This window comes from Rhinopithecus roxellana, chromosome 4, assembly GCF_007565055.1.
Source record: "Rhinopithecus roxellana isolate Shanxi Qingling chromosome 4, ASM756505v1, whole genome shotgun sequence".
Taxonomy (NCBI): domain Eukaryota; kingdom Metazoa; phylum Chordata; class Mammalia; order Primates; family Cercopithecidae; genus Rhinopithecus; species Rhinopithecus roxellana.
In genome coordinates, this window is record NC_044552.1 from 130628626 (window position 1) to 130656519 (window position 27894).

Here is a 27894-nt window from a genome sequence, read left to right on the forward strand (position 1 = left end):
GAGCCAAGATCACACCACTGTACTCCAGCCTGTGTGACAGAACAAGACTCTGTCTCAGGAAAAAAAAAAAAATTCATAGGGACGACATCACTGGATAAACATTCTGGTTGAAAATTTGTATCTCTCATTTCTTTGTTAATTCTAGAAAACTCTTACATTACATATGAGCCATATTTTTGATTAAAGAATAATTTTAGACCTGATTTGCAGAGTATATGGACATGTGTAATTTGCATGCACAAATGTAGAGATGGACTGCTTCCCCCACATCGCTAAATTCAGCCTCCGAGTATTTGCAGGAACAAATGGAACATTCATTGAAAATCTCTTAAGGTGTTCTGAGAGGAATGGCTCGGTGTGTTTTGTTCCACACTTGTCTGGGCTCATAATGCCTGTGGGGCTTTGGAGGGTAAGAGGAGATGACAGTGTAAGGACACAGATGTGCAGTTGTCTTTGGGCTGCAGAGCTGTGAGCTGACCACCAGGCTCCAGATAGTGGGAACCCTGAGGGCCTGGAAATGGCTGTCTGCCGATGGCCTTAGGACCAGTGTACTAGCAGATGCAGAGAAGCCGACTTCCGTAATTTTGTCACCCCAAGCTCCCTGTGAAAGTTTGAGCCAAGATACCAACAACTCTGACTGAATGAACCCATCTTAGGAGCATGAGATGTAGTTGTTTGTTTTTTCAGTTTATTTATATAAAGCTCAAAGGGATCTTCAAAATGAAAACTTTAGTAAGTATAAAATATCTTTTAAAAAAAAAAGATAGTGGGGAAAATGTCAATAGCTATTATTTAATGGTTTTTTTAAAACCTCTTTATTTCCTCATTTATTTTTTAACAGTTTTATTGTGAGATAACTCACATACCATACAGTTTACCCACTTAAAGTGCACATTTAACATGGGTTTTTTTGTTTTTATTTTTTTGTTTTTTGGGAGTTTTTTTGAAGCAGAGTCTCATTCTGTTGCCCAGACTGGAGTGCAGTGGTGCGATCTCTGCTAACTGCAGCCTCCGCCTCCTGGGTTCTAGCAATTCTCTTTCCTCAGCCTCCCAAGTAGCTGGGACTACAGGCACACACCACCACGCTGGGCTAATTTTTGTATTTTTAGTAGAGATGGGATTTCACCCTCTTGGGCACGATAGTCTCGAACTTCCGGACTCAAGTGATCCACCTGCCTTAGCCTCCCAAAGTGCTCTGGGATTACAGATGTGAGCCACTGCGCCTGGCCTAACGTGTTTTGATGTATTACGTTATTATTTGTTTTCATCATGGTAATAATATATGTAACAAAATTTGCTATTTTAATAAATTTTAAGTATATAATTCAGTGGTACTAATTATATTCACAGTGTTGTGCAAGTATTTCCAGAGCTTTTTTAACATTCCAAATAGAAGGTACTCTGCCCCCGGTCCCTGGCCCCTAGTAACCTCCAATCTATTTTCTATTTCTTCAGATCTATTCTAGGTACTTCATAGAGTGCACCATATATATTTGTGCCTGACACTTAGCATAATGTTTTCAAGGCGCCTTTGTGTTGTGGCATGTATCAGAACGCCATTCCTTTTCATGGCTGAGTAATGCCCATTTTATGTATATGCCACATTTTGCTTATCCATTCATCTGTGGATGGGCACTTCAGTTGTTTCCACCTTTTGGCTATTGCGAGTAATGCTGCAGTGAACACTGACGTACAAGCATCTGTTCAAATCCCTGCTTTCAGTCCTTGTGGTTATATGGGAGTAGAATCGCTGGGTCATATAGTGATTCTATGTTTAGCTTTTTGAGGAACATTATTCCTTTTGAAAAGTTGTATTTACAAGTAACTTTTCTAAACATCTTACATGCATTATTGCATCTAATTCTCATGCTGGCATGTCCATTAATTCTTATTCATTCAGCAAATGTTTTTAAGGGTCTACCATGTACCAAACACTGTTCTAGGCACTGGGGATTCTATAGTGAACAAAATGAATAAAGTATCACCTTCTTATTGATTTTATAGTAGTGATGGCAGATGATAAACAAGTATATATTAACATAAAGCTGGGTAGAATAAATGCCATTGAGGCAATTTTCTAAAAGCCAGATAAGGAAGCGGCATATTGGTGGGCAGGAGTGGATTTGCTATTTAATAATGGAATTAAAAGGAAAGGTGTCTCTGTCACTTGAGCAGAGACTTGGCAGAATTGAGGGAGTGCAGCATCCAGAGATCCTGGGATCAGTCTAGGGAGTGGCAAAAACAAATGCAAAGGCCCTGCGGCAGGTCCAGGCCTGGTGTGGCTGAGGGATAGCAGGCAGGGTGGCTGCGGGGAGTGAGAGGGAGAGAATAGGGTGAGGTTGGAGTTTTATTATATTGTGATGGGGAGCCACCGGAGGGCTCAATCTAGGGACAGAATGCAGTCAGTTCTTCTCCCTATTATAGGAAAAGAAGGTGAGACTTAGAGGGTTTACATGATTTTATCAAAGTTGTAGCTGCTAAGTAAGAGATCAGGATCCAGGCCCAGGCAGATCCACTCCTGAGCTCACGCTGTTTGCCACCAGGCTGGCATATGTATCAGGCCCTAAGGGTATTCCTAGCTAGCTGTCAGTGCTATACATAAATGTCCTATATGATGCAGCATCTATCACAATGGGTTTGCAGCTCTCTGGAAGCCAGCCTTGCCAGGCACACTGTTCACAGCCCCAAAAGTCCCTTCATTTTCTCCCTTAGGCATGATGCACTCTCCTGGCTTTGACGGGAATAGCAGCCTCAGCTTCCAGATGCTGATGAATGCAGACAGCCTCTACACAGCTGCACACTACGCCCTGCTCCTCAATCTGAAGCTCTCCCACGGTGACTACTACAGGAAGCGGCCGACCCTGGCACCAGGCGTGATGGTGAGTGTGCTGTCCCTCGTTGGACTGGCAGAGGGCAGGCTGTGGCCTCCTGGTGTACAGTCGAGTGTCAGTGCCCTGAGTGGGATGGCACAGCGTGTTTTGTTCCACACTGCTCTAGATTGGTAATGCCAGTGGGACTTTGGGGGGTGGAAGGAGATGACATATATATAAGGGCACAGATACACAGTTGCCCAGCACCGTGATCACAGAGCTGCCCACTGGGCTCCAGTGAAGAGTGTATGGACGTGAGGCCCTGGAAATGGCTGCCCAGGGATAACCCATTAGTTTCATCCCGTGCCATTATTAAACACATGGATAAAACCTGTTCAAAACCACATCATTGATGTGTTAAGGGAAATCAGAAGATATGCAGGAAATTTGCTGAAAATGAGTCGTGTTTTTCTTTGTTTTGAGACAGAGTCCCGCTTTGTCATCCAGGCTAGAGTGCAGTGGTGTGATCATGGCATGGCTCACTGCAGCCTCAAACTCCTGGGCTCAAGCAATCCTCCCACCTCAACTCCCAAGTAGCTGGGACTACAGGTGTTCACCACCATGCCTGGCTAATTTTTTTTGTTATTTTTTGTAAAGACAGGGTCTTGCTATGTTGCCCAGGCCAGCCTTGAACTCCTGGGCTCAAGCAGTCCTCCCAACTTGCCCTCCCAAAATGCTGGCATTACAGGGATGAGCCACCATGCCTGGCTGAAGGTGTGCACTTAGAAAAACTCTTCACCGTATTCCAACATGTTCCCAGACTGACTGTTGACCCAGAACGAAGCTCACTGGCTGTTGCTCATAAGCACCTCCTGTAAGGGGTGCAATGAGAATGTTGATTGTCCTGTGGTTAGCTCCTGTGATGGAGCAAGCCACTCCATGGTGTACCCTATTATCAGTTCCTGAGCCTAAATCCATGGATCTACATGAAGGAAATCAACAACCATTTGTTTGCTTGATAAATTGTAAATTCCCAAAGGTACGTGGTTACTTCATGAGCATAAGTGAAGTATCTCTGGAAATGTGCACATTCCTGTAGGAACAGGAATGCGTTCCATCTCTGCTGCTGTTGGTGCTCTTAGAAAAGGAAGCTCTGTTACTCTATTAAAGACATCTGTGCAGTTGCAAACCTTTCCACACATCCAAGAGTAAGAATGAAAAGTGCAGTCTCTGTAATCCTTCTACAAGGTATCTGTCAAAAGGTGTCATCAGTGAAGGAGACCTCAGCACATTTGGGAATTCTCCATCTCTACTTCTCCCCACTTGCCGCCCCCTTACCCAATACACAAGCCTTGGTTTAGTTCAGGGCTCTGTCGTGAAGAGGCAGCAGAGGCACTTAGGAGCCTGTTAGTGAGCGGGGTGTTATGTGGTCACCTTCTCATGCGATCTCTCTGTAGAAGGACTTCATGAAGCAGGTGCAGACCAGCGGTGTGCTGATGGTCTTCTCCCAGGCCTGGATTGAGGAGCTCTACCATCAGGTGCTCGACAGGAACATGCTTGGAGAGGCTGGCTATTGGGGCAGCCCGGAAGATAACAGCCTTCCCCTCATCACAATGCTGACTGGTCAGTGGTTTGTTGCAAGGCCTTGGGGCACATGGTAGGGTGGGATGGCTCACGCTTTAAAGCCTCTTTCAGAGAAGTGTTGGTGCTTGGAGCAGACTGAAACAGCACCCACAAAGCTCCCTGGCATTGGTGACAGTTCCAAGGAAGTGTCATGAGTTCACTTCACAGGTGTTTTCTGTACCTTTTCCATGTGGGAGTCTGTAGGGCTCACTGTGCCCCATTAGATGAGGACTAACTTAGCACCTTGGTCTGTTGGTGTAAAACTGTAGGCCATATCAGTAGGATGTGTAGGCCCAGGATTATTCCTGGAAGTTCTCACATGCTAATAGTCACCCATATCATTTCATTCAGTGTTCTTGGGATTTACCAATAAATGTAAAATGACTGATTTTAAAGTTGGCTTCCTGGCCAAGCGCCGTGGCTCATGCCTGTAATCCCAGCACTTTGGGAGGCCGAGGTGGGCAGATCACCTGAGGTCAGGAGTTTGAGACCAGCCTGGCCAACATGGCAAAACCCTGTCTCTACTAAAAATACAAAAATTAGCTGGGTGTGGTGGCAAGTGTCTGTAATCTTAGCTACTTGGGTGGCTAAGGCAGAAGAATCACTTGAACCCGGGAGGCAGAGGTTGCAGTGAACCGAGATCACACTACTGTACTCCAGCCTGGGCAACAGGAGCAAGACCTTGTCTCAAAACAAAAAAAGTTGGTTTCCTTCTGTTTTCTATCTATATCAGAGGCCCTCCCTTCCCTTCCCAACTGTACCAGAATTAAGAATAATGCCAAATACTTACCAGCATCTTTGTCTTCAGTGTCCAGAGCTTTTTTTTTTTTTTTTTTTTTGTAAAGAAAATATTTATTCAGGAATAGACGTTGCATTGGGAATATGCCCGCCATAATAAACTACGTGCTTATACAGGGAGATAAAGGATGGCAAAGGTGTTTAAAGGAAAAATGAGGAGGATTTCATCATTGTTTTGAGATAATGATCCTTAAGTAAAGGATCAGTAACAGGGGCGGTGCCAGTTTAACTTGGACAGGCAAGCAGATGCTGGGCAGATGTCCTCACAGGAGTATTATTTTGTGTAAGGTTGCAATGGCTTGTGAGTTGCAATGGCTTGTGAGTTGCAATGGCTTGTGAGCAAGTTGGTGCTTTTTGCAGAGTCTCATGTGATAGTTCTCCCTCTATATATATAATTTCAACTATTACTTTAGACTAAAGGGATACATGTGCAGGTTTGTTACCTGGGCGTATTGCATGACGCTGAGGTTTGGGGTCAACCGATCCCATCACCCGGGTACTGAGTATAGTAGCCAATAGTTTTCAACTTTTTCCCCTCCCTCCCTCTCCTGCCTTGCAGTCCCCAGTGTCTATTGTTAACATCTTGATGTCCATGAGTACCCAGTGTTTAGTTCCCACTTATAAGTGAAAACATATGGCATTTGGTTTTCTGTTCCTCCATTAACTCGCTTGGGATAATGGCCTTCAGGTGTGTCCATGTTGCAACAAAGGACATGATTTTGTTCTTTTTTATGGTTATGTAGTGTTCCATGGTGTATATGGACCACAGTAACTTTTAAAATCCTATTTGACAATTAGAAATTTCACATGAGAGTGTAGAGAGCAGTATGCCATATTGTTGTGGGGCAATGTTTTTTGGCAAAAGCAGCTTTTCATGGCTTCTTGTGGCTCGGCCATAATGCCAAAGATGTGCAAAAGTTTAGTCGGGTCATCGCTTGCCTTAGTAAGTTAGAGCTCCAGGCTTGTCCTGGATTGTCTCTGAGTCCCCAAACTGGGTTTTTTGTTTGTTTGTTTGGTTGGTTGGTTGGTTGGTTTGGGTTTTTTGTTTTGTTTTGTTTTTTTGAGACAGAGTCTAGCTCTGTTGCCCAGGCTGGAGTACAGTGGCATGATCTCAGCTCACAGCAACCTCCACCTCCCAGGTTCGAACGATTCTCCTGCCTCAGCCTCCCAAGTAGCTGGGATTACAGGTGCCCCCCACCATGCCCAGCTAATTTCTGTATTTTGAGTAGAGATAGGGGTTCACTATGTTGGTCAGGCTGGCCTTGAACTCCTGGCCTCAAGTGATCTGCCTGCCTTGGCCTCTCAAAGTGCTGGGATTACAGGTGTGAGCCACTGCACCCACCCTCCCCACACTGGTTTCTGATGCAGTTATCCTCTCCTGCCTCCAGCAGAAGGAGGTGCAGAGCATGGCCCTGACCTCTCTGGAGTATCTGTATCCTCACACAGCTCGGCATGGCTCTGTGCCCAGCAGGAACAGCACAGGACTGGGCAGAACAGTCCAGCTGGGTTACAGAATCTGTTGTCCAAAGGGCATGTTATGTTGCCTATGGTTGGCACTAGGGGTTCTTACAAGGTGTCAGAATAAACTACTGGCAGGTGGAACCCAGCCATGTAGAATTTGGGGTGAGGCACTATTTAGGAATCAGGCAGAAGGTCAGAACATAGAGTGAGGTCTGTCCACGGGTGGCAGAGTCCTCGTCATTGATTGGCATTTGGAGTCTTGCTTCAAGAACTAGGATGGAACTAGGGGAAGTAAGATTGGGTCTCGAACTTTGCAGATCAGGATCACTGGAGAGGTGATCAATTTGTGTTTTGTTAATCATGATAGCATTTACATCCATTTGAAAAATAAGCATTCAGGCAAAGCACAGTGGCTCACGCCGATAATCCTAGCACTTTGGGAGGCCAAGGCAAGTGGATCACTTGAGGTCAGAAGTTCAAGACCAGCCTGGCCAACATGGTGAAACCCCATCTCTACAAAAAAAAAAAAAAAATGCAAAAATTAGCCGAGCATGGTGGCAAGTGCTTGCAGTCCCAGCTACCTGGGAGGCTGAGGTGGGAGAATCCCTTGAACCTGGGAGCCCGAGGTTGTAGTGAGCTGAGATCGCGTCACTGCACTTCAGCCTGAGTGACAGAGCGAGACTGTCTAAAAAAAAAAAAAAAAAGAAGAAACAGAAAAAAAGAAAAGAGAATTAATCATTCAAATGTATGAGAGCCATTTATTTAGTTTACCTATAAGCAATGCTTGATTTCTATCTGTTTTTACAAACTCCTTTCAGTAGGGATGGAAGGTACTGCCCAGAGCTTGTAAGTCTGAGAATTTGGATGAGGATCCTAAACATTCCAGCTTTAATTTGCAAATACCATAGTTTCTGCCAAAAGTGATCTCTGTGACTCTCTTGCCCAGGCCTTAATAAAAGAAGTCATTCAGTAGATGTAAAATGAATAAGTAACAGACTATTCATAGTTCCCATATTCATCAATCATCACCATTAATTAGCCATCGCTGTTATTAATGGAACAGTAAGCTCAATTGCTATATCCACAGGAAAGTTATTTAACTTTAAAGATGAAAAGGGCTTTTCATAATAATTCAACAAAATAAGGGTCTATGATTCTTTTTGATTGAAATTCCAGGTATGAAGTGACAAATGAATCAGAGCAGCAGTTAGCCTAGAGTTTGGAGACTTCTATCTGATCTTTTCGTTACGTGTGAGGAGAAGCAATGCCAGCAATCTGATGATGAACCCTGTACTAACTGTGGCCGTTCCTGGTGTCGTGTCAGAGTATTGTATAGAACTGTGGAATTTTAGCACAGAAATAAACTTTGCATTACTTGAATTCATCAGACCTTTACCTAGCACATAGGAAACATCCATTATACTTTGATAAATGAAAATTTCTGGCAAATATCATTAGGTCATTTGACCAGACATCAAATTAATTTCAGAGAAACCAGTCTGTTTCCACCTTAGCAGCCATATAAATTTCGTCCCTGTTTTGGTCCTGATAGTTGCCGAGAAGTCTCCAGGCTTTTTGTAATTTCTGTAAGCATCAAAGATAGAGTAGAACACCATGCAAAGAAGTCTTATCCTCCTGGGGTGAGGGTGAAGTCCTAAACTCAGGGAATAAATACTAATAATTACAGGCAGTGGCTCACGCCTGTAATCCCAGCACTTTGGAAGGCAGAGGCGGGAGAATGACTTAAGGTCAGGAGTTAGAGGCCAGCTTGACCATTGCGGTGAAACCTCATCTCTATTAAAAATACAAAAGTTAGCTGGGTGTGGTGGCACACACCTGTAATCCCACCTATTCATGAAATTGCATCTCAGAGGCATGAGAATTGCTTGAACCCAGGAGGTGGAAGTTACAGTGAGCTGAGATTGCGCCACTGTACTCCAGCCTGAGTGACAAAGTGAGACCCTATCTCAAAAAAAAACAAAAACAAACAAAAAACCCACAACTACCCTCCTTTCCCATCCCCTCCCTGTGTTGCATTCAGCTATATTAGTTGCATCCAAGTATGTATATTTCAACTCCATAGTCACTTTTCCAATGGTCACTTCCTTTATACTGAGGAACTTGGGGCCTTGGCGAGCCTGGCCCAGGGCTACAAGGCTACTTAATTCAGAGCCAAGACTAAAGCTCAGCCTTCTCGACCCCACTCCAGTCCTTTCCTCACCATAATGTTAAAAGAGTTTTTTGTTGAGCTAATTCTGTAGAAGAGAATTTGTTTCAACAAAAACTTAAACAGGATAACTGAGGATCTAGTATGGAGCTGGAATGGTGTAGAGAGGCCTGGATGGGAGTCAGAAGACATGAATACTAATTATTTCCACCATCAGCCTCATGGCCTTGAACCATTTACCTACTTTAAACATGATCATGCATCCTTTAGCAAGGACAGGAACATGTTCTGAGAAATGCACTGTTAGGCAATTTTGTCATTATGTGACCATCATAGAGTGTACTTACACACCTAGGCTAGATGGTATAGTCTATTGCTTCAAAGCCACAAACTTGCGCCGCATGTATTGAATACTGTAAGCAGCTGTAAAAACATTGTAGTATGTATTTGTGTATCTAAACACAGAAAAGGTGCAATAAAAATATGCTATTATAATCTTAGGGGGCCACTGTCTTATATGCAGTTGGTGGTTGACGAAAATGTCATTTTGTGGTGCAGGACTCTGTTTCTTCCTCTGTGAAATAAAAATAATACTGACCTGCTTACCTAATTTGAGCTGTTTCAATGATCAAGTCAAAAAATTTTATGTGAAAACACTTTGAAAATTATAAGGTATTATTTATTGTACTTTGCAATTTGACTATGTGATGATCTGACCAAAGAGGCTTATTCTCCTCTTAATTCATGTAAGGAAGCTCTGAAAGAAAAGTTCACATCTGGGTTACCTGTACCAGGTTTGGGAATATATAATTCGGGCATAATCAATGATTCTGAGTAAAAAGAGTATTTAAGATCAAAATATTCTAAATCAATAGATTTTCTAACAGATAATTTATAGTTTACATCTATTTTTAAATAAAGATGGCAACAATGTAACAGAAGAATAAATACTCCAACATGAGATAAAACTAGACTGAGGGAATAAAACAAAATTTATGATAGTCTCATAAAAGGTTGCTACATGCTTGAAACATAAAAGATACAAGGAATATTTGTTAAAAATGAATATTGTGGTGGCCATTTCCTTGTTTTTGACTGGAGTGTTTTATTTAGGGAAAACTTCACTCTTTTTCCTTGACAGATATTGATGGCTTAGAGAGTAGTGCCATTGGTGGCCAGCTGATGGCCTCAGCTGCTACAGAGTCTCCTTTTGCCCAGAGCAGGAGAATTGATGACTCCACAGTGGCAGGTAATGACTTGGATCTTGAATTTATGAACACTGCATGTGTTACCAGCAATTACATTATTATGTGGTGACTTGAATCAAGATTTTGTCTTGCTTAGAAAAACTAATTGGACCGGGTGCGGTGACTTACACCTGTAATCCCAGCACTTTGGGAGCCAAGGCGGGTGGATCACGAGGTCAGGAGATCGAGACCATCCTGGCTAACACAGTGAAACCCTGTCTCTACTAAAAAGGCAAAAAATTAGCTGGGCGTGGTGGCAGGCATCTGTAGTCCCAGCTTCTCAGGAGGCTGAGGCAGGAGAATGGCGTGAACCTGGGAGGCAGAGCTTGCAGTGAGCCAAGATCACACCACTGCACTCCAGCCTGGGTGATAGAGCAAGACTCTGTCAAAAAAAAAAAAAAGAAAAAGTAATTGATGGAAGTCACGTAGCATCATTCAGCTGATAATGCAACATTTGTTTTTAAAAGAACAAAGTGAAACGTGATCCCATATAATCCATTAAGTTATATTTCCTTTTGTAGAATTGCATGCAACTCTGTACTGCTCATTTGATGGCAAGAGAACGCCATGTCATTCATTATCAGGTCCTTTTTGTCTCTAGAAAATGACACACTCCTCCATGTTCCAGGTGTGGCATTTGCTCGCTATATTCTGGTGGGCTGCTGGAAGAACTTGATCGATACTTTATCAACCCCACTGACTGGTCGAATGGCAGGGAGCTCCAAAGGGCTGGCCTTCATTCTGGGAGCTGAAGGCATCAAAGAGCAGAACCAGAAGGAACGGGACGCCATCTGCATGAGCCTCGATGGGCTGCGGAAAGCCGCACGGCTGAGCTGCGCTCTAGGTACCAGCGGAAGTAGTGTTCCCTGGCTGTGGTCCTGCAGAACTTACTGGGAATGACCTGGCAGGGTAGGGTGGGGGGACCTTTTAGAAGGCGTTCTGCTCGGTGAATGGTTAGAGGATATACTCAGTCAAGAAGTCATTGTCTGTCTCCTCCGAAGGGGTTGCTGCTAACTGCGCCTCGGCTCTTGCCCAGATGGCAGCTGCCTCCTGTGTCCAAGAAGAAAAAGAAGAGAGGGAGGCCCAAGAACCCAGTGATGCCATCACACAAGGTAACGACTGGAGGGCCAGAACCCACCTGATGCCTTGGGTGCAGTATGCACACACCTGCACAGGGTAACACACGCCAGCCAATACTTGTGCCTGTTCTGTGTGCGATGCCCAGTATGTGTACACCACTGATCTCGAGATCCCATTGAGCCACAGGTGACCTACAGAAGAGATCTCTGGAGAATGAGAGACATACTGACCCCTGGTGGCAAGGAAAGTGCAGCAGGCCCAGGAGTCCCGCGGGCCCACCTGGCCTAACTGTTCATATCTGTCATCTAGTCACCGGCTTTGGCACTTCTCACAAGTGCACACTTGAAGAGCCTTCGGGTTATAGTGGGGAAGGCAGATTGGCCAGTTTTCTAAAGGGGAGAAAACAGATGGAGAAAATTAATGAGGGGAGGCTCAGGAAGAAGAGGCTCTCATCAGAGAAAAATCTGAGCTTTGTGAACTCGGGAAATGGCTGATTTTTAACCTGTTGAAACCAGTGAGTCAATGAAGCGGATGATTATCTGGATCTAAGGGAAGAGAATGACCATCCTGATAGCAACAGAAGATACAAGGCAGGCAGCAAACAAAAAGAAAAATGCAAGCGTGGTCCAAATTGTGTAACTACTATCAGATATGTACACAGTAGCAAGTCACTGAGTCAGCTGTACATTTTTAGCTGAAAAACACAGCTTAGGTCTGTGTTTCTCAGATTTGAATAAAATTTAGAGACCCATTTGAAAACAAAATAGTTCTCACAGATCCCCAGCGTTAACTTAAAATGGAGTCTCACAAGTTTACTTAAGTATTTTACAACCATGAGCTACATAAAAATCCTTACATTCACAGTTCTTTAAAAAAAACCACAAAATCAAGACCACAATATTCTGATTAAATACAAATAAAAAATAAGATTAAGACTGGGCACAGTGGCTTACGCCTGTAATCCCAGTACTTTGAGAGGTCAAAGAAAGTGGATCACTTGAGCTCATGAGTTCAAGACCAGCCTGGGCAACATAGCAAAACCCTGTCTCTACTAAAAACACAAAAATAAGCCAGGCATGGTGGTGTGTGCCTGTAGTCCCAGCTACTTGAGGGGCTGAGGTGGGAGGATCACCTGAGCCTGGGGAGGTCCAGGCTGCAGTGAGCCATAATCATTCTATTGTACTCTAGCCTGGGTGACAGAGTGAGATCCTATCTCAAAAAAAATAGATAAAATGGCCAGGTGCAGTGGCTTACACTTGTAATCCCAGCACTTTGGGAGGTTAAGGTGGGCGGATCATTTGAAGTCAGGAGTTTGAGACCAGCCTGGCCAAATGGTGAAAGAAACCCCGTCTCTACTAAAAAATACAAAAATTAGCTGGGCGTGGTGGCGGATGCCTGTAATCCTAGCTGCTTCAGAGGCTGAGGCAGGAAAATTGGTTGAACCTGGGAAGTGGAGGTTGCAGTGAACCAAGATGGTGTCACTGCGCTCCAGCCTAGGTAACAGACTGAGTCCAACCAACTCAAATAAATAAATAATAAATAAAATTAGTATCACATTTATGAGACAAATGATGTTTTGCTAAAAATCACTTTGCTTCTTATGTTAGGAGATGGTTTGGATTCCTTTGAGGTTGGCTTGCTATATTTCTGGGTTCTGGACCACCACTTAGTTATCCTACCACATGCAGTGACTTGAAACCTTTTTTCAAGGAGGACACTGTGGTTTGGCCTTGCCTTAGCATTTTGCATTACTGACATCTGAAGTCACTTTCTGTATTCTTTCTCATTAATCATCTACAATTTTTTTTTTTTTTTTTTTTTTTTTTTTTGAGACCGAGTTTCGCTCTTGTTGCCCAGGCCAGGCCAGAGTACAGTGGCATGATCTCAGCTCACTGCAACCTCTGCCTCCCAGGTTCAAGTGATTGTCCTGCCCCAGCCTCCTGAGTAGCTGGGATTACAGGCATGTGCCACCACACCCGGCTAATTTTGTATCTTCAGTAGAGACAGGGTTTCTCCGTGTTGTTCAGGCTGGTTTTGTACTCCCAGCCTCAGGTGATCCGCCTGCCTGGGCCTCCCAGTGTTGCTGGGATTACAGGTGTGAGCCACCACGCCCGGTCTACAATTTTTTCAAGTTTTATTTGGAGCTCACAAATACAAACTCAAGGGAAGAAATGAAATCGGTCTTTTTCAGTGATAGAGCAGTCATTCTGGTGCTCAAAATACACATAAATAAGTTGTTTTAGAGATGATGATCATAATGAGAGCCTACCATTACAATAATCTCAGAGAAAACTTGTAGAAAGCCAGGAATTCTTCCATTTGTCCAATTTTTGGGAGGGGTGAAAGGTCTGGGCCCAGATGGTTTTACCTGGAATTGGCTCATGAAACCCATCCGCACTGCTGTGCCTGACCCAGAGCCCATGAAAGGGCCTGGAAGGAATGGCACCTGCCAGCTCAGGATCCATCCCACTTCTGGAGCTGGAGAGCTGGGGCCACCGGCGCATGGGACCTGCCGGCTGAGTGGTTTGCATGATGGTCCGCAAGGACCTGCTGTGGAGGCACTTGCTGCCACTGACGTCTGTCCTTTCCCTTTTGCCCTTGCATGACACACATTCTTTCATTTTCATTCTTTCTCTCTCCCTTTCTGTCTCCCTTACTCAACCTGTTATTTTAATAAATGTCTTTCTGGCACAGTGAAACTAAAAGTGGAGCAGAAACTGGAGCAGATTGGGAAGGTGCAGGGGGTGTGGCTGCACACTGCCCACGTCTTGTGCATGGAGGCCATCCTCAGCGTAGGCCTGGAGATGGGAAGCCACAACCCGGACTGCTGGCCACACGTGTTCAGGTGCATGACGGGCTCCCACCCCCAGATGGCACTGACCCTGCCTCAGGAAGCCTGGAGTGGGCTCTGGGGGGTGGAGAGGGGTAGCCTCAAGAGCCTGCCGGCATGTAAATCAATTATAACAATTCACAGAGTTTGATTAAACTTCAAATAAGACATGAAAAGAGAAGACGCAATAAGGGCCCAACTAAATGTATGTTTTGAAGAACAAGGGACAGAACTGGGTTTCAGGAACTGTGACTTTTCTATTGACATTTTTACGAGAGAGGGAAGGAAGAAAAAACAAATAATTGATTGAGAGATGGCTATGTAAGTTAAGTGAATACTATGCCAATCTAAAACTGGTCATGTCTCTGCAATATTACATTGCTAAATGTTTATCAATGTCCTCTTTACTTAAAGAAGGATTTCAGATAGTCTATTTGGATACATAAAATACAAGATACCTACTTTTAATGTAGCTAGACCGAAACAAAACAAAACAAAATAGTACACCTCTGCCAAAGACAGACCAAAAATTTGGCTCTAAGCATTGTAGCATCAAAGTGAAAAGAAGCTCCCAGTGAGTTACACAGTGCACAGTGCCTGTAAGATGAAAACCAGCAACAGCTCCCGAGTCCAGGTCCTCTTACAACTAAGACTGAAAGCACATCTCCCCAAGCACTGCATCAGGGCAGACCCAGTACCGTGGAAGGAGCACTGCCCATGGAACAGGACGGGGACTGGCCACACTGTGCCTTCTCCTTCTCTGCAGCACACGCCTCACACTCACTCCAAACCCAGATCTAGGCAGGGCAGGCATGGGGCAAGAGTGGCCAGGGTGATGGCCGATGGCCCAGGGCACCAGCCAGAGATGGGTTCAGTTTCACGTTGTCAAAGCAAATATAGCCATGAGTGTTTGTTGAGCAAAATGGTTCTATTATGAAGGCTGCTAACCTGCTGCTCTTTATTGCTCTAACAAGAAAAAAAAAAAAAAAAGGAAAAAAGAAAAAGGCTATCCTGGTACACAAGCAGTGGGTAAGGGATTGAAAAATTCCCTGATTCTAGAACATCAGAGTGGATTATCCACAACGCTCTACCGGTAAACGGACTTACTCTGAGATGAGGGATCTTGCGAACCATCCTTGTCCCAAGTTCTGTTGGGAACAAACCATTTAGAAGTTGGCGGTTGTAGCACATGTGGTGACTCTTCTCTGTGTTTGCCATGATTCGGTGACTGCCCTTCCACCCAGCCGCCACCCACCGCACCCAGACTTGAGTTATGTGGCGCCGTCAGGACCAGGCAGGAGGTGGCTGGGCAGAACTCACTGTGGCTGGATGGCCTGTCGGTCATAGCTATGGCCATTCTGGAATCCCATCGTAAGGAAATGCTTCCCAACTCCTAATCAGAGCACTATATAGAGGGAAAGAGGGTGCCTGGGGAAAAGTGGCTCAAACAGCAGGAGGGCAGAGATAAGCCAGTAAGCTGGACTAGGCAGGGGGACTGGATGAACGGGGCCTCATTGCCTGTCTTTCTCCCCGCCTAGGGTGGAAGAACCCAAATAATACTTTACTCATTTCAAGGCTGTCTGGTCTAACTGAAATACTACTACTAATAATGCTGTGTGACATGAGAACACAGGAGGGAAGGACTGACTGATCACAGGAAAGAGGAAAGCTGGGGAGCTGGCAGAGCTGGCTGCATTTCCTTTGTCTGGCACTGTGGGGTTGATGGAGCTGCAGTGATGAGCTGCAGAGTCTAACAGCTGCTTGTCTGTGCTCTTGCTAGGGTGTGTGAGTACGTGGGCACCCTGGAGCACAACCACTTCAGCGATGGCGCCTCGCAGCCCCCTCTGACCATCAGCCAGCCCCAGAAGGCCACTGGGAGTGCTGGCCTCCTTGGGGACGCCGAGTGTGAGGGCTCGCCCACGGAGCAGAGCCCGGAGCAGGGGCGCTCCCTGAGCACGGCCCCCGTTGTCCAGCCCCTGTCCATCCAGGACCTCGTCCGAGAAGGCAGCCGGGGCCGGGCCTCGGACTTCCGCGGTGGGAGCCTCATGAGCGGGAGCAGCGCCGCCAAGGTGGTGCTCACCCTCTCAACGCAGGCCGACAGGTGCGCGGCGCCGGCCTCCCATGCCCCAGGAGCCTGCTCACCAGGCGACACCCACGTCCATCTGGTCTCAGTCATGCCAGGGACGACCCATGTGTTAGCCAATCCCTTAAATTTCTTCCATCTTTTTCAAGCTTTGTTCTCTCTACCATTACATCCATACTCGGAATGAAACGTTTTCTGCTAACACTGGAGGGTCTGAGGAAGGCCAGTTGGGGTCAAAGCCCTGCACTTACTCTGGGATCTCAGGCAATCTCACCTCCCTGGTCCCTGCCTGGCCTTCTCCACTGGTAAAATAGGGTCATTTTTTAAAAGTAATTCTGTCACCGGGTAGTTGTGAGGGTAAATTAATTAGTAACTTGATGCACCTGGAGCGGAGCTTGGCAAATGATAAAAATCCACTATTTTTATGATTATGGCTGTTTTCAAAAATCCCACATGCATGTGTTACCTATTGATGCCCAACAACCATGTGAAGGTGAAGAGGGAAAATCACCAATCGTCTCAACTCTTTGGTGGTACTTCCTGATGTAGAAAGTGCTTTTGGTCACCAGTCACACACAGCTCCACCTCACTTACCTCTTACCTCTGGGACACAGCATTTGGTCACTGTGTCCCAGACCCCCTGCAGGGGCACAGGGAGGACTGTCAGGAAGGGGATGGGAGTGGGAGGAGCACTCCCTGGGCTGGGACTCAGATTGACCTGAGTTCCTGTCCTGGCTTTGCACTCCCCAGCTGCCGGGTCATGTCTGTAGACATAGCTGCGCTGAGACTCAGTTTCTCCATCTACTATCCCACTACCATAATTGCTTTGTCCTGCTTATCCAATTTGGCTGTGAAAATGTTTTAGAATCTGGAAAGCAATAGACAGTGTCAGGTGGAATATAATATTCATCACTATTTTCTTACTAGGAATGAGGGAGGAGAAATGGTCAATGGGACCCAGAAACCAAATGGTATCAAAATAGCAAGAAAAATATGTTTGTTTGGATAATTTATAAACGTTAGATCCACTAATTCCCATCTTAACTTGTATGTCTCATTTTCCTCCTTCAAAAAGGACTCATTCCATTTCTATTAGTGACCCTCTCCCTGAAGCAGCCCATGGTGCCCCCACAGCACTGATTGCCCTGTGGTGTCATGAGGCTTGGAAGGCAGATACCAGGGTGACCCAAGAGCCATGGAAGGTTCACCTGGCACATTCCTCATTGTGGCTTCATAAAACAGATATTTGATCTTTACCATTCTTCATTCCAGTGACCTTCAAATCCTCCCCTAAATTCTGCTACTGTGCTCCCCACCTTCCTAAATCTTTCTGCTGGCAAGGTCTGTGCCCAGCTGAGCAGAAAAGAAAAAGAACTTGCAAGACCCATCATATTAGGGAACATTCTTTCTTCCAAATAGATACTTGAGTTCCCATCACATCCAGGTGTTCGGGTGTGTATGAGGCCAGTCCCCGCCCTGTGGGGGGCTTACAGGATCCACTCTTAGCTGTTTTTGTATCCCTTCCAGCTTTATGCTCATATATTATAGACAGACAAAACGTATTCATCAATTTACTGGGGTTTTTTGACATCGTTTGTGAAATTGAAGCTAATTCTGAAGATTCCATTCCCAATTACTCAGTTTCTGGGAACAACGCCTTGCCATCTTTCAGCTTCTTGCCAAGCATTTTATGAGAGCCTGCCATGGCTGAGCTAGACCACGAGGGCACAAAGATATTTTTAAATATATTCTTTGTGCCTTTGAATTAAAATGTCACAGAGCAGACTTGTACACAGTTAGAATAGATATAATAATACCATACATTTGTCTACAGTGTTTACACGCATTTCCATTGATCACCTCAACAAAATTACCATAATCATTCTGCCATAAAGACCTTGCTGAATTGTTGCCAAATAACACATCTCTTTCTGTTTGCATCCAGGCTCTTTGAAGATGCTACGGATAAGTTGAACCTCATGGCCCTGGGAGGCTTTCTTTACCAGTTGAAGAAAGCATCGCAGTCTCAGCTTTTTCATTCCGTTACGGATACAGTTGATTACTCTCTGGCAATGCCAGGTAATTGTTTCCCGGAAGAAACCATATACCAGGAGGTTAGCAGGAAACAGCCCAGGCCTCTGTCACCAGCAGCATGCCTGAAGATTTGACTCCACCTTCCCTTTGCTTACACTCACACAAGCTACGCCCAAGTATAGATTTGTCTCCGGATTTTGAGGCACCCTGTGTGAGGGGTGGTGTAACTCTTTGTGAATGGAAACGTTGCTGCTACCACATCTATAAGAATTCCCACTGGAGCTGGACTAGGTTGTTCTGCTAAGTTTTGTGCTTGTGGTAGAAATTGTGTGGCTCCTTAGGGTGCAGATAGCTTCCTTCACATGAAGGTGGAACTTTTCTGCATATCACAAACCACACCACACACCTCTGTCCAGTTGGCTGGACAGAGGTGATTTGTGATATGCAGAAACAACCACTGATCCCAAAATGGGTGGTGAAAAAGGAAACCGCATACCACTCTTGCAAAACTGACCTCAGAGGCATATCCCATTAATGATGGGTCAGTATCCGTGTCGTCTCCAGTGAGGCCAGGTGAATAAATGAGGCCTCTTGAAGGCCAGTGTTGTGGAAGACAAAGTAGAGTTGTACTGAATAAGGGACCCAGAGGGTTGGCAGGTTGCTCACAGATGGAATTGTTCATTCACAGCACCAGTGGTTGTCCTGAAACAGTGAGCACCTTGTCCCAGATGAGTTCTGGGCAGAGACAGGGAGCCATGTGCTGGGGACGCACTGTAGTGACGTGTTGGACTGCACAACCTCTGAGGTCCCTTCCGTCCTTAGGAATCCAAAGTTCTAAAAGCAGTATATTTGATTTTTTCATCCTTGCTGCAGATTTGGATTTGAGAGCCACAGTTGTTGCTCCACTCGTTTTTAATAGACTTTAAAACCTGAGCAATATAAAGCCAACCTCCCAGGCCCATCAGACTTTCAGAGAATCTCTGAGCCCAGGGGTAACCTTCAAAGTCTTTCTCATTGGAGAAAACAGTAGACTCTGAGCTTACAAAGCACACAGTGAGCAGGGGCCAGGAAGAGGCGGTAAATCTAGAAAGAGGGAGACTTGCTTCAGAATCAATCAGGTAGGAATATAAAATGTGGCCTCCAACACTTAACAGCCACAGCATCTGAGGCAAGTCATATCACCTTTCAGACATTCAATTTTCTACTCTATAAAATAGCAATAATTATATTTTCTTCTTAAAAGAAAATATAGGCTGCGTGCGGCAGCTCACGCCTGTAATCCCAGCACTTTGGGAGGCCGAGGCGGGCAGATCACCTGAGGCCAGGAGTTGGAGATCAGCCTGACCAATATGGTGAAACCCTGTCTCTACTAAAAATACAAAAAAATTAGCTGGGCGTCATGACATGTGCCTGTAGCCCCAGCTACTCAAGAGGCTGAGACAGGAGAACTGCTTGAACCTGGAAGGCGGAGGTTGCAGTGACCTGAGATTGCACCACTGCACTCCAGCCCGGGCGACAGAGTGAGACTCCATCAAAAAAAATAAAAAAGGAAATATGATTGCTTTAAAAATTAAAGTTATTAAAGACTTACAGAACCAACACAGTGTCTGATGCAGGGTAAACATCCATGGTGATTATTACAGGTTGAGTATCCCTAATCCAAAGATCCAAAATGCTCAAAATTCAAAACTTTTTAAGCACTGGCATAAGGCCACAAGTGGAAAGTTCCACACCTGACCTCATGTGACGGGCCATGCTCAAAATGCAGGCACACAACACAGTTTATTGAGGGTCCCCAAGGGATACAAAAATTGCCTTCAGGCTGTACGTAAGGTATATATGAAACAGAAATGAATTTTGTGTTTAGACTTGGGTCCCATCCCCAGTAGGAAGTGGAGGAGAGGCAATAGGACATGAGCAAGAAGGAAGTGGGGAAAATGAAGGTGACAGTGGCAAAGAAGTAGCCCAAGATCAGGGTAGACAAGGATGGTATTGAAACAAGACAGAGCAGGCCAGACAGCATGTTACTGAGCAGCAGAGGGACCAGGCCTGCTTGGCAAAGGCTGCAGAGGTTTATTAAGGATTGTCAAAGTAGATGATGAAGTGAAAGGTGACAGGAACAAGAGTAATAATAATAGCTAATAATGTTGTTCAGTTAGTATGTGCTGGGCCCATGCTGAGCACTTTATGTGTATTATCACATTTAATCTTTAAAGCAATTTTAGGAGTGGGCAGTATTATCCCCAGGTTTACAGATGAGATCATTAAAGAGGAAAATCTTTTTTTTTTTTAATTTTTATTTTTTGGAGACAGAGTCTTGCTCTGCCACCCAGGCTGGAGTGCAGTGGTGTGATCTTGGCTCACTGCAAGCTCCGCCTCCCGGGTTCATGCCATTCTCCTGCCTCACCCTCCCGAGTAGCTGAGACTACAGGTGCCCACCACCACGCCCAGCAAATTTTTTATATTTTTAGTAGAGACAGGATTTCACCATGTTAGCCAGGATGGTCTTGATCTCCTAACCTCGTGATCCACCCGCCTCAGCCTCCCAAAGTGCTGGGATTACAGGCGTGAGCCACCACGCCCGGCCAAAAGAGGAAAATCTTTGGCCAAATAAAACACAACTACTAAATGGTGCCAGGATTTGAACCCAGACAGTCGGACTTCTCGGCCCTCCTACCGAACTGCTACCTCATTCCCTCTTATCAATTCCTGATCACACGTGTCACATCTCAGCTACCGCAGCTACAGTGCTGAGTGAGAGGGCGATGCAGGCCTTGCTGAGTGAACCACCACATTCTTCTTGAATCCAGGGCTCCCTCCTCCCTTGGTTAGCCAATATTGAATTACCCTACTGGTCCTACCTAGATTTTCAACCTCTCTCTTTGCTTGAATAGGTCAGACTATATCTGAGTTTGGGCTTTCTGGCATTTATGTTCTTGCCTTCCTGTAGGAGAAGTTAAATCCACTCAAGACCGAAAAAGCGCCCTCCACCTGTTCCGCCTGGGGGATGCCATGCTGAGGATTGTGCGGAGCAAAGCACGGCCCCTGCTGCACGTGATGCGCTGCTGGAGCCTAGTGGCCCCACACCTAGTGGAGGTGAGCACTGGAAAGGTGGGAAGAGCCTGGAACTGCTAAGTCAATGACCAACAGAGCCAGCATGGGGGCCTGCAGTCATGTATGGGGAACAAAGCACTGTTGGGAACTTGCCCATCACCTGGTCACAAACATCACTGTTTTCTAGTTATACCTCATGGCATCTAAAGAATCACCCCAAAGGGCAGTACTAGCCTAGTCTCACTCTGACCCTCTTTCTTTGCAATTGTACAACTCAGCTAGTTTTTCATTTTTTATGATCTGGTATAAACCTGAGCCTGGAACAGAAAGACTGTGGATGGTTCCTAATAGCTTTATTTGCATACATAAATATAACAATGTCTTTGGTTCCTACCAGTCCCTGTTTTCTAATAGCTAAATATACTCAGGACAGTGTCCTTTCAGTCAGGGAACAGTATGTCTTAGTTTTCTTAACAAAATTAATACTAAGACCCTTTCACTCTCCAAAGGAAAGCAGTTCATGTGATCAGTTTTATGGCAGCTCTACATCTAAGCATCTCAACACATGAGGACTGGCCACTTCCAAGTTGACAGGGAAAACTGTTGCCCTGTTTTGCAGTGATAGCTATTCTTAATAGCCCTTTTGCTCTTACCTGGTAGAGATAAATGATAAAACACTTCTTGGAACTTATTAACCTGAGAACATTCTAGTAAGCAAAATGGGTAGAAAATAGCAATGTAGACATGGGGAAAAAGTCTGTCAGTTATCTTTTACTCTACAATAAGGCCTCCCCAATATCTAGAGGCTTAAAACAACAACCATTTATTTAGCTCATGATTCCATGAGTCAGATATTTGAAGTAGGCTTCTCTGGGTAGTTCTGGGGTTGGCCAGGCATGGCGGATCTCACTGGCTTTAATTGTGTATCTATGGTCAGCTGGTGCAAAGTCTGGGGCCAGATGGTTCATGATGGCCTTAACAGGGATGGCTAGACAAATAGGTCTCTCTTTTCATGGTCTCTCATGTAGACTAGCCTCCAGCAGACCAGCCCCAGCTTGTTCACATGGCATTCTTAGGGTTCCAAAGAGCAACAACAGGGTTAACCCCAAATCACAAGTACTTTTTAATTCTGTTCTTACATGATGTTTGCTTGTGTTCCACTGGCCAAAGCAACTCACACCTCCAAGCCCAGGGCCAGTACAGGAAAGGACTACTCAAGAGCATGGATACCAGGAGGTTTGTAAACCAATTAGAGCTACTGTGGCAATTTGTCCCTCACCTCACTGAGGAACAGATGACTCATCTTATCTTCCTACGTGTGGGGCACAGCTAAGATGAAACCATAAGCTATTCCTAGTCTGGGTTCTGGTGTCTTTATAGTGAGCATGTTCTGTACCATTTAAGAAAACTGTCATGTTACAGAAAAATAAATTACCAGAAACTTTTCTTTTTCTAGAAACATTAACATGAAATTGAAGTTGTGCCTGATAAGCTGGTTAAATTGTTAAAACTGCAATTTAGTGTGCAGTTTGCTTAGACTTATCCCTTAGAGTGTTTTGATTTTAACAGAATTGCTGCTTCTACCTCCTTGTAATGAGGTGGGGCAGGAAGGCCTTCAGAAATCACATTCTCACTGTCTGCTGTCCTGATGGTATGCCACTCTCTGATGAATTTTGCAGGCTGCTTGCCATAAGGAAAGACATGTGTCACAGAAGGCTGTTTCCTTCATCCATGACATACTGACAGAGGTCCTCACTGACTGGAATGAGCCACCTCATTTTCACTTCAATGAAGCACTCTTCCGACCTTTTGAGCGCATTATGCAGCTGGAGTTGTGTGATGAGGACGTCCAAGACCAGGTCAGTGTGACATGGTCATCAGCGTCATAGCTGGCTCTTACTGAGTGCAGTGGCAGGCACGGTTCTATGAGCTTTGCACTCTTACTCTTTCCAGTAATCCTATGTGGAATCTGTAACAGAGAAATTAAGCAGGACCGGGCGTGGTAGCTCACACCTGTAATCCCAGCACTTTGGGAGGCCGAGGCAGACAGATTATGAAGTCAGGAGTTCAAGGCCAGCCTGACCAACATGGTGAAATCTCATCTCTACTAAAAATACAAAAATTAGCTGAGTGTGGTGGCACATGCCTGTAATCCCAGCTACTCAGGAGGCTGAGGCAGGAGAATCACTTGAACCCTGGAGGCGGAGGTTGCAGTGAGCCCAAATCACGCCACTGCACTCCAGCCTGAGTGACAGAGTGGGACTCCGTCAGGAAAAAAAAAAAAACCAGAAAGGTAATTTGACTAAGGATACATAATCAGTGATCGGTAGAGCTGCGATTTGAACCTAGGCAATCTGCTGGCCTATCTCTTTACACCTGGCCTATATTCCTAACTGCTGCCATACTGTCCACTGAAGGCAAGGTAAAGAAACTAACTGGAGACTTCGTATTTCACATGATGGTGGGCTAGAAATACAAGATCTCTCTCTCTGAAATCCACCAAAAATATTGAATAGAGGTTTAAACATTTCTTTCAAATACCTTGACACACTGACAAGAAAGTAAGGAGGCCCCAAAACTGAGTGCCAATGGGAAGCCAGAGAAGTAAGCAGAGCCCTTAGGCTGGTTTTACCATGAGGGAATTTGCTATTAAGTGGAGCAGAAGTTCTGGTCATCCCAGACGAGAGTGCACAAAAACAGAAAACAAATCTCAATGCAAACTTTACAAAGCTGATGTTCATTCAGGTCAAGGTTGAATTAAAACAAACTTAATGTTCACTCAGGCCAAGGTTGAATTAAAACAAACTTCCTAAGGATACTGTCAGCTTGTTTCTAACACTGGCTCTTAATGGAAAGTTTTTTAAAAAGAGCGCTCCAGGATTTATTATTACAACTTAACCCTTTTATGTGATCTGTATGTGAAACTGCACCACCTCAGGGTCTGAGAAACTTTACACAGGCACCATACGGAAGCAACAAAATTCCCCCTAGAGCAACTCATATCAGTTCAGGCCACAAAATAATCCCGCAAACAAAGTTTCAAGGTATATGAGCTCTCAGTATTTTTTAAAAATTCATAAAACACACAAGAAAACAAGGCAATGGAGAGAACTGATAAAACAACCAATGGTACAACTAGACCTGTAAAGAATTGGATTGAAATATTGGTATCTTCCATGCAAAATATTCAATCAAAATGCCTAGTAAGTTTAAGGAAATAAAGGAATGAAAATACAAGTTAACACCTAAAGACTAGATTGTTAACACTTAAGGTTAAGTTAATACCTATAGTTAGCTCCTAGATAGTTAACACCTACAAGTTAACACCTAAAGGTTAGATCATTAACATCTAAGATAAGTTAACCTAGATGGGTTAATACCTAAGACTTTATACCCATAAGAGTGAACTAGGTGATTCAGATCAACTTTCCCACAGGGAACAACTAAAAAAAGCTGGATAAAAAAAAAATTTTAATCACTCAAAGACACTGACATACTATAGGGCAGTGAAGAACTACAGGGCCAAGATGTGGGAGAAAAAGAATACCCAGAGTAATCTTCCTGGTATTTGAGGCTGTTTTTCCTAAAATTGAATCTACTATTTTTAAAAAAGGAAAATATTGGGTTGGTGCAAAAGTAATTGTGGTTTTTGCCATCACAGCAAAAACCACAATTACTTTTGCACCAGTACAGTAAAAGACGGAGAAGCTCAGCAAAGTTGCAGTCTGGGACCTCCCAAGTCTGGTAACTTCCTGACATCTTGAGTCAGGATCTTGAAGTGAAAGGGACATCTTAGAAAGAGAGGTGAACCTTAAATAGATTAGTCATAAGAGAAAATAAACCCAACTTCAAATAATCCCAATCCCTGACGTGAGATTAAGGTAATCTGAGATTTCTAGTGCCTTTCTGACAGAAGGCACCATTAATAATAAGCTTCAAATTATTTCTTGATTTGCAGGTGCAATGTTTGCATTCAATAAAAAATAACCAGGCTCATTAGGAAATAACATGTCATTGAAAACAAAAGTTTAAAAAACAAACAATAAACACACACAGGAACCCAGATATCAGAGTTATCAGAGACGTATTTTAAAATAACAATGCTTAAATGTGTTTAGGAAGATTAAGGACAGGAGCAGCTTTGGCTATGGTGACTTGAAGAAGTTAGGTTAACCTTCCCCACAAAAATCAAGCATAGAACAGGACAGGACAGAATTGTCCAAACCAACCATCTGAGGGGTCTGGAAATTGACCAAAAGCAGACAACAAATTGAGTAGCATTTATTCTTAAAAACAGTGTTTGCTAGAACTTTGGTTAAGAATAGTGGGAGTCTGACTTTCTTGCCAAAGACTGAAGCAACCACCTTTACTCCCAAGCTCTATTGGCAAGAAGAGTAGTTTGACCCGTGTGAGGCTGACTGAGAAAATCATCAGCTTTTCTACAACCAGGGACAGACTTGGTATGGAGAAGAGTGGGGAGAAGATCATTGACTTGTCAATTAAAAGTGATGAATTCACGGAGAAATGAACAGGAGAATCCTGCAACCTTGCTGGCCTAAGGTTTGCAGTCAGTAGCATACTAGCAAGAAATCTAAGATCCTGGATATCAGAGATTCATAGAGGGACCAAATAGTCTGTTCACACATCCCTGAGGCATGTACAGGGGAGACTGTAAAGATTTCATCAGAAAGTAAAAGAAATGGGAGATAAAAACTGGCTGAACTTTGAATATTCTGGCCAACCTTCTCACACAGATTGATTGCCAGAGGGTAGGAAACTTAAAGACTCAAGGTGTTTGAGCACAGTTTCCACCCACATGATCAGTTAACTACTAAGCTATGCAGACATGGGGATGAACACTAGGGAGTCAGGATAAAAAATAAAAATGAAGAACAAAAACTGAGCAGACACATGAGCTCCATGGGAAGAGACAGATTCTACAGACTAAGTCCAAGCACCTTAGTCTGGTTGAGGGGGGAACCCTCAAAAATAAATTAGCATCCAGCATTGCTACAATATATTTTCTAAAATGTCTAATTCTCAAAAATATGAGTAATGCAAAGAAACAGGAAAGAGTGAAACATACTCAGAGGGAAAAATAGTGAATAGAAACTGACTTAGAGTGAGCCCAGATATATTTGGGAGCCAGAGCCTTCAAAGTACCTTTTAAATATGTTTGAAAAAATTAAGGGCAAACACAACAATGACTCAAAAATAGGAATTCTAAATATAGAAATGGGAACTATAAAAATGCAAATTTTAGAGTTGAAAAGGGCAATAACTGAGATGAAAAATTAGCTATACGGGCTTACCAGAAAGATTTGAGATGGCAGAAGAAAGCATCAGTGAACATGGAAATAGATTAATATAAATTAGCTATTGTGAAGATCAGACAAAACTAAGTTTGAACAAAAATAAACAAAGCCTCAGAGATTTGTAGAACAATGTCAAGCATACCAACATACCTGTAATGAGAGTCCCAGGTGGAGAGGAGAAAGACAAACAGATGAGAAAATATATTTAAAGAAATAGTGGAACCCCAATTAGGATCAACACAAAGATATCTACAATAGACACATTATAGTCAAAATGCTCGATGACAATGACAAAACCTTAAAAGCAGCAAGAGAAAGACTATATTACTACAGAGGAACTAATGCTAGGATTAATGCTTGGATTAACTAATGCTGACTTCTTCAGAAAGAATGAAGGCTAGAAGACAATGTAATGACATATTTAAAGTGCTGAAAGAAAAACTGTCAATGAAAGAGAAATTACTCTTCAAAAATGAAGATGATGTAAAAACATTCTCAGATAAACAAAAATTGGGAGAATATCTTGCCAGTAGACCTATTCTACAAGAAATACTAAATTCCTTTAAGCTGAAAGAAGTAACACAAACTGGTAAATCTATTGCATAAGAAGAAATGGTACATATGTGGGAAAATATAAAACAGTATATACATTTTTCTCTTTCTCCTAATTTATTTCAAAAACCTAACGTTTAACACAATAACTCTAACACTGTATTGTTGGATTTATTAAACATATAAAGAAGATGTAATATAAATAACATTAGCAGAAAGGAAGGATGGGAAATGGAGCTATGTAGAAGCAAAGTTGCTGTATTTTGCCAGAATTTGCTCAGTATTAACTTGAGGTACAAATGTGATCAGTTGAAGATTCATATTATAATCCCTAGGGCAGCAACCAAGAGAGTAACAGAAAAAGATGAAAAAATAAACATGAGTGAAAGTGATCACAAAAAATGTATTTAACATAAAAGAAGGTAGTAAAAGAGGAAGAGAGGAACAAAAAGGATGTGATATGTAAATACACAGAAAACAAATAGCAAATGACAGATGTAAAAAGAACCATGTCAATAATGGCATTAAATATGCACTAATGAAAGGATGGTCAGCATCATTAGTCATTAGGAAAATGTAAATCAAAACCACATGAGATAATATTTCACATCTACTAGGATAAAAAAGATAGATAATAGCGGCCGGGCACGGTGGCTCACTCCTGTAATCCCAGCACTTTGGGAGGCTGAGGTGGGCGGATCACGAGGTCAAGAGATCGAGACCATCCTGGCTAACACAGTGAAACCCCATCTCTACTAAAAATACAAAAATTAGCTGGGTGTGGTGGCGCACATTGTAGTCCCAGCTACTCGGGAAGCTGAGGTGGGAGAATCACTTGAA

The 27894-nt window shown here is 43.8% G+C and overlaps 1 protein-coding gene across 1 annotated transcript in view; it reads left to right on the forward strand.

The window, feature by feature from the left end:
- ARFGEF3 (ARFGEF family member 3) overlaps positions 1-27894 on the forward strand; it is a 193345-nt gene that overhangs the window by 123822 nt on the left and 41629 nt on the right. The window contains 10 exon segments of the mRNA XM_010379500.2: positions 2713-2879; positions 4268-4433; positions 10001-10108; positions 10735-10950; positions 11108-11218; positions 13881-14031; positions 15797-16117; positions 18045-18178; positions 21084-21229; positions 22867-23046. Of these exon segments, the coding sequence (XP_010377802.1) occupies positions 2713-2879; positions 4268-4433; positions 10001-10108; positions 10735-10950; positions 11108-11218; positions 13881-14031; positions 15797-16117; positions 18045-18178; positions 21084-21229; positions 22867-23046 (1700 nt within the window).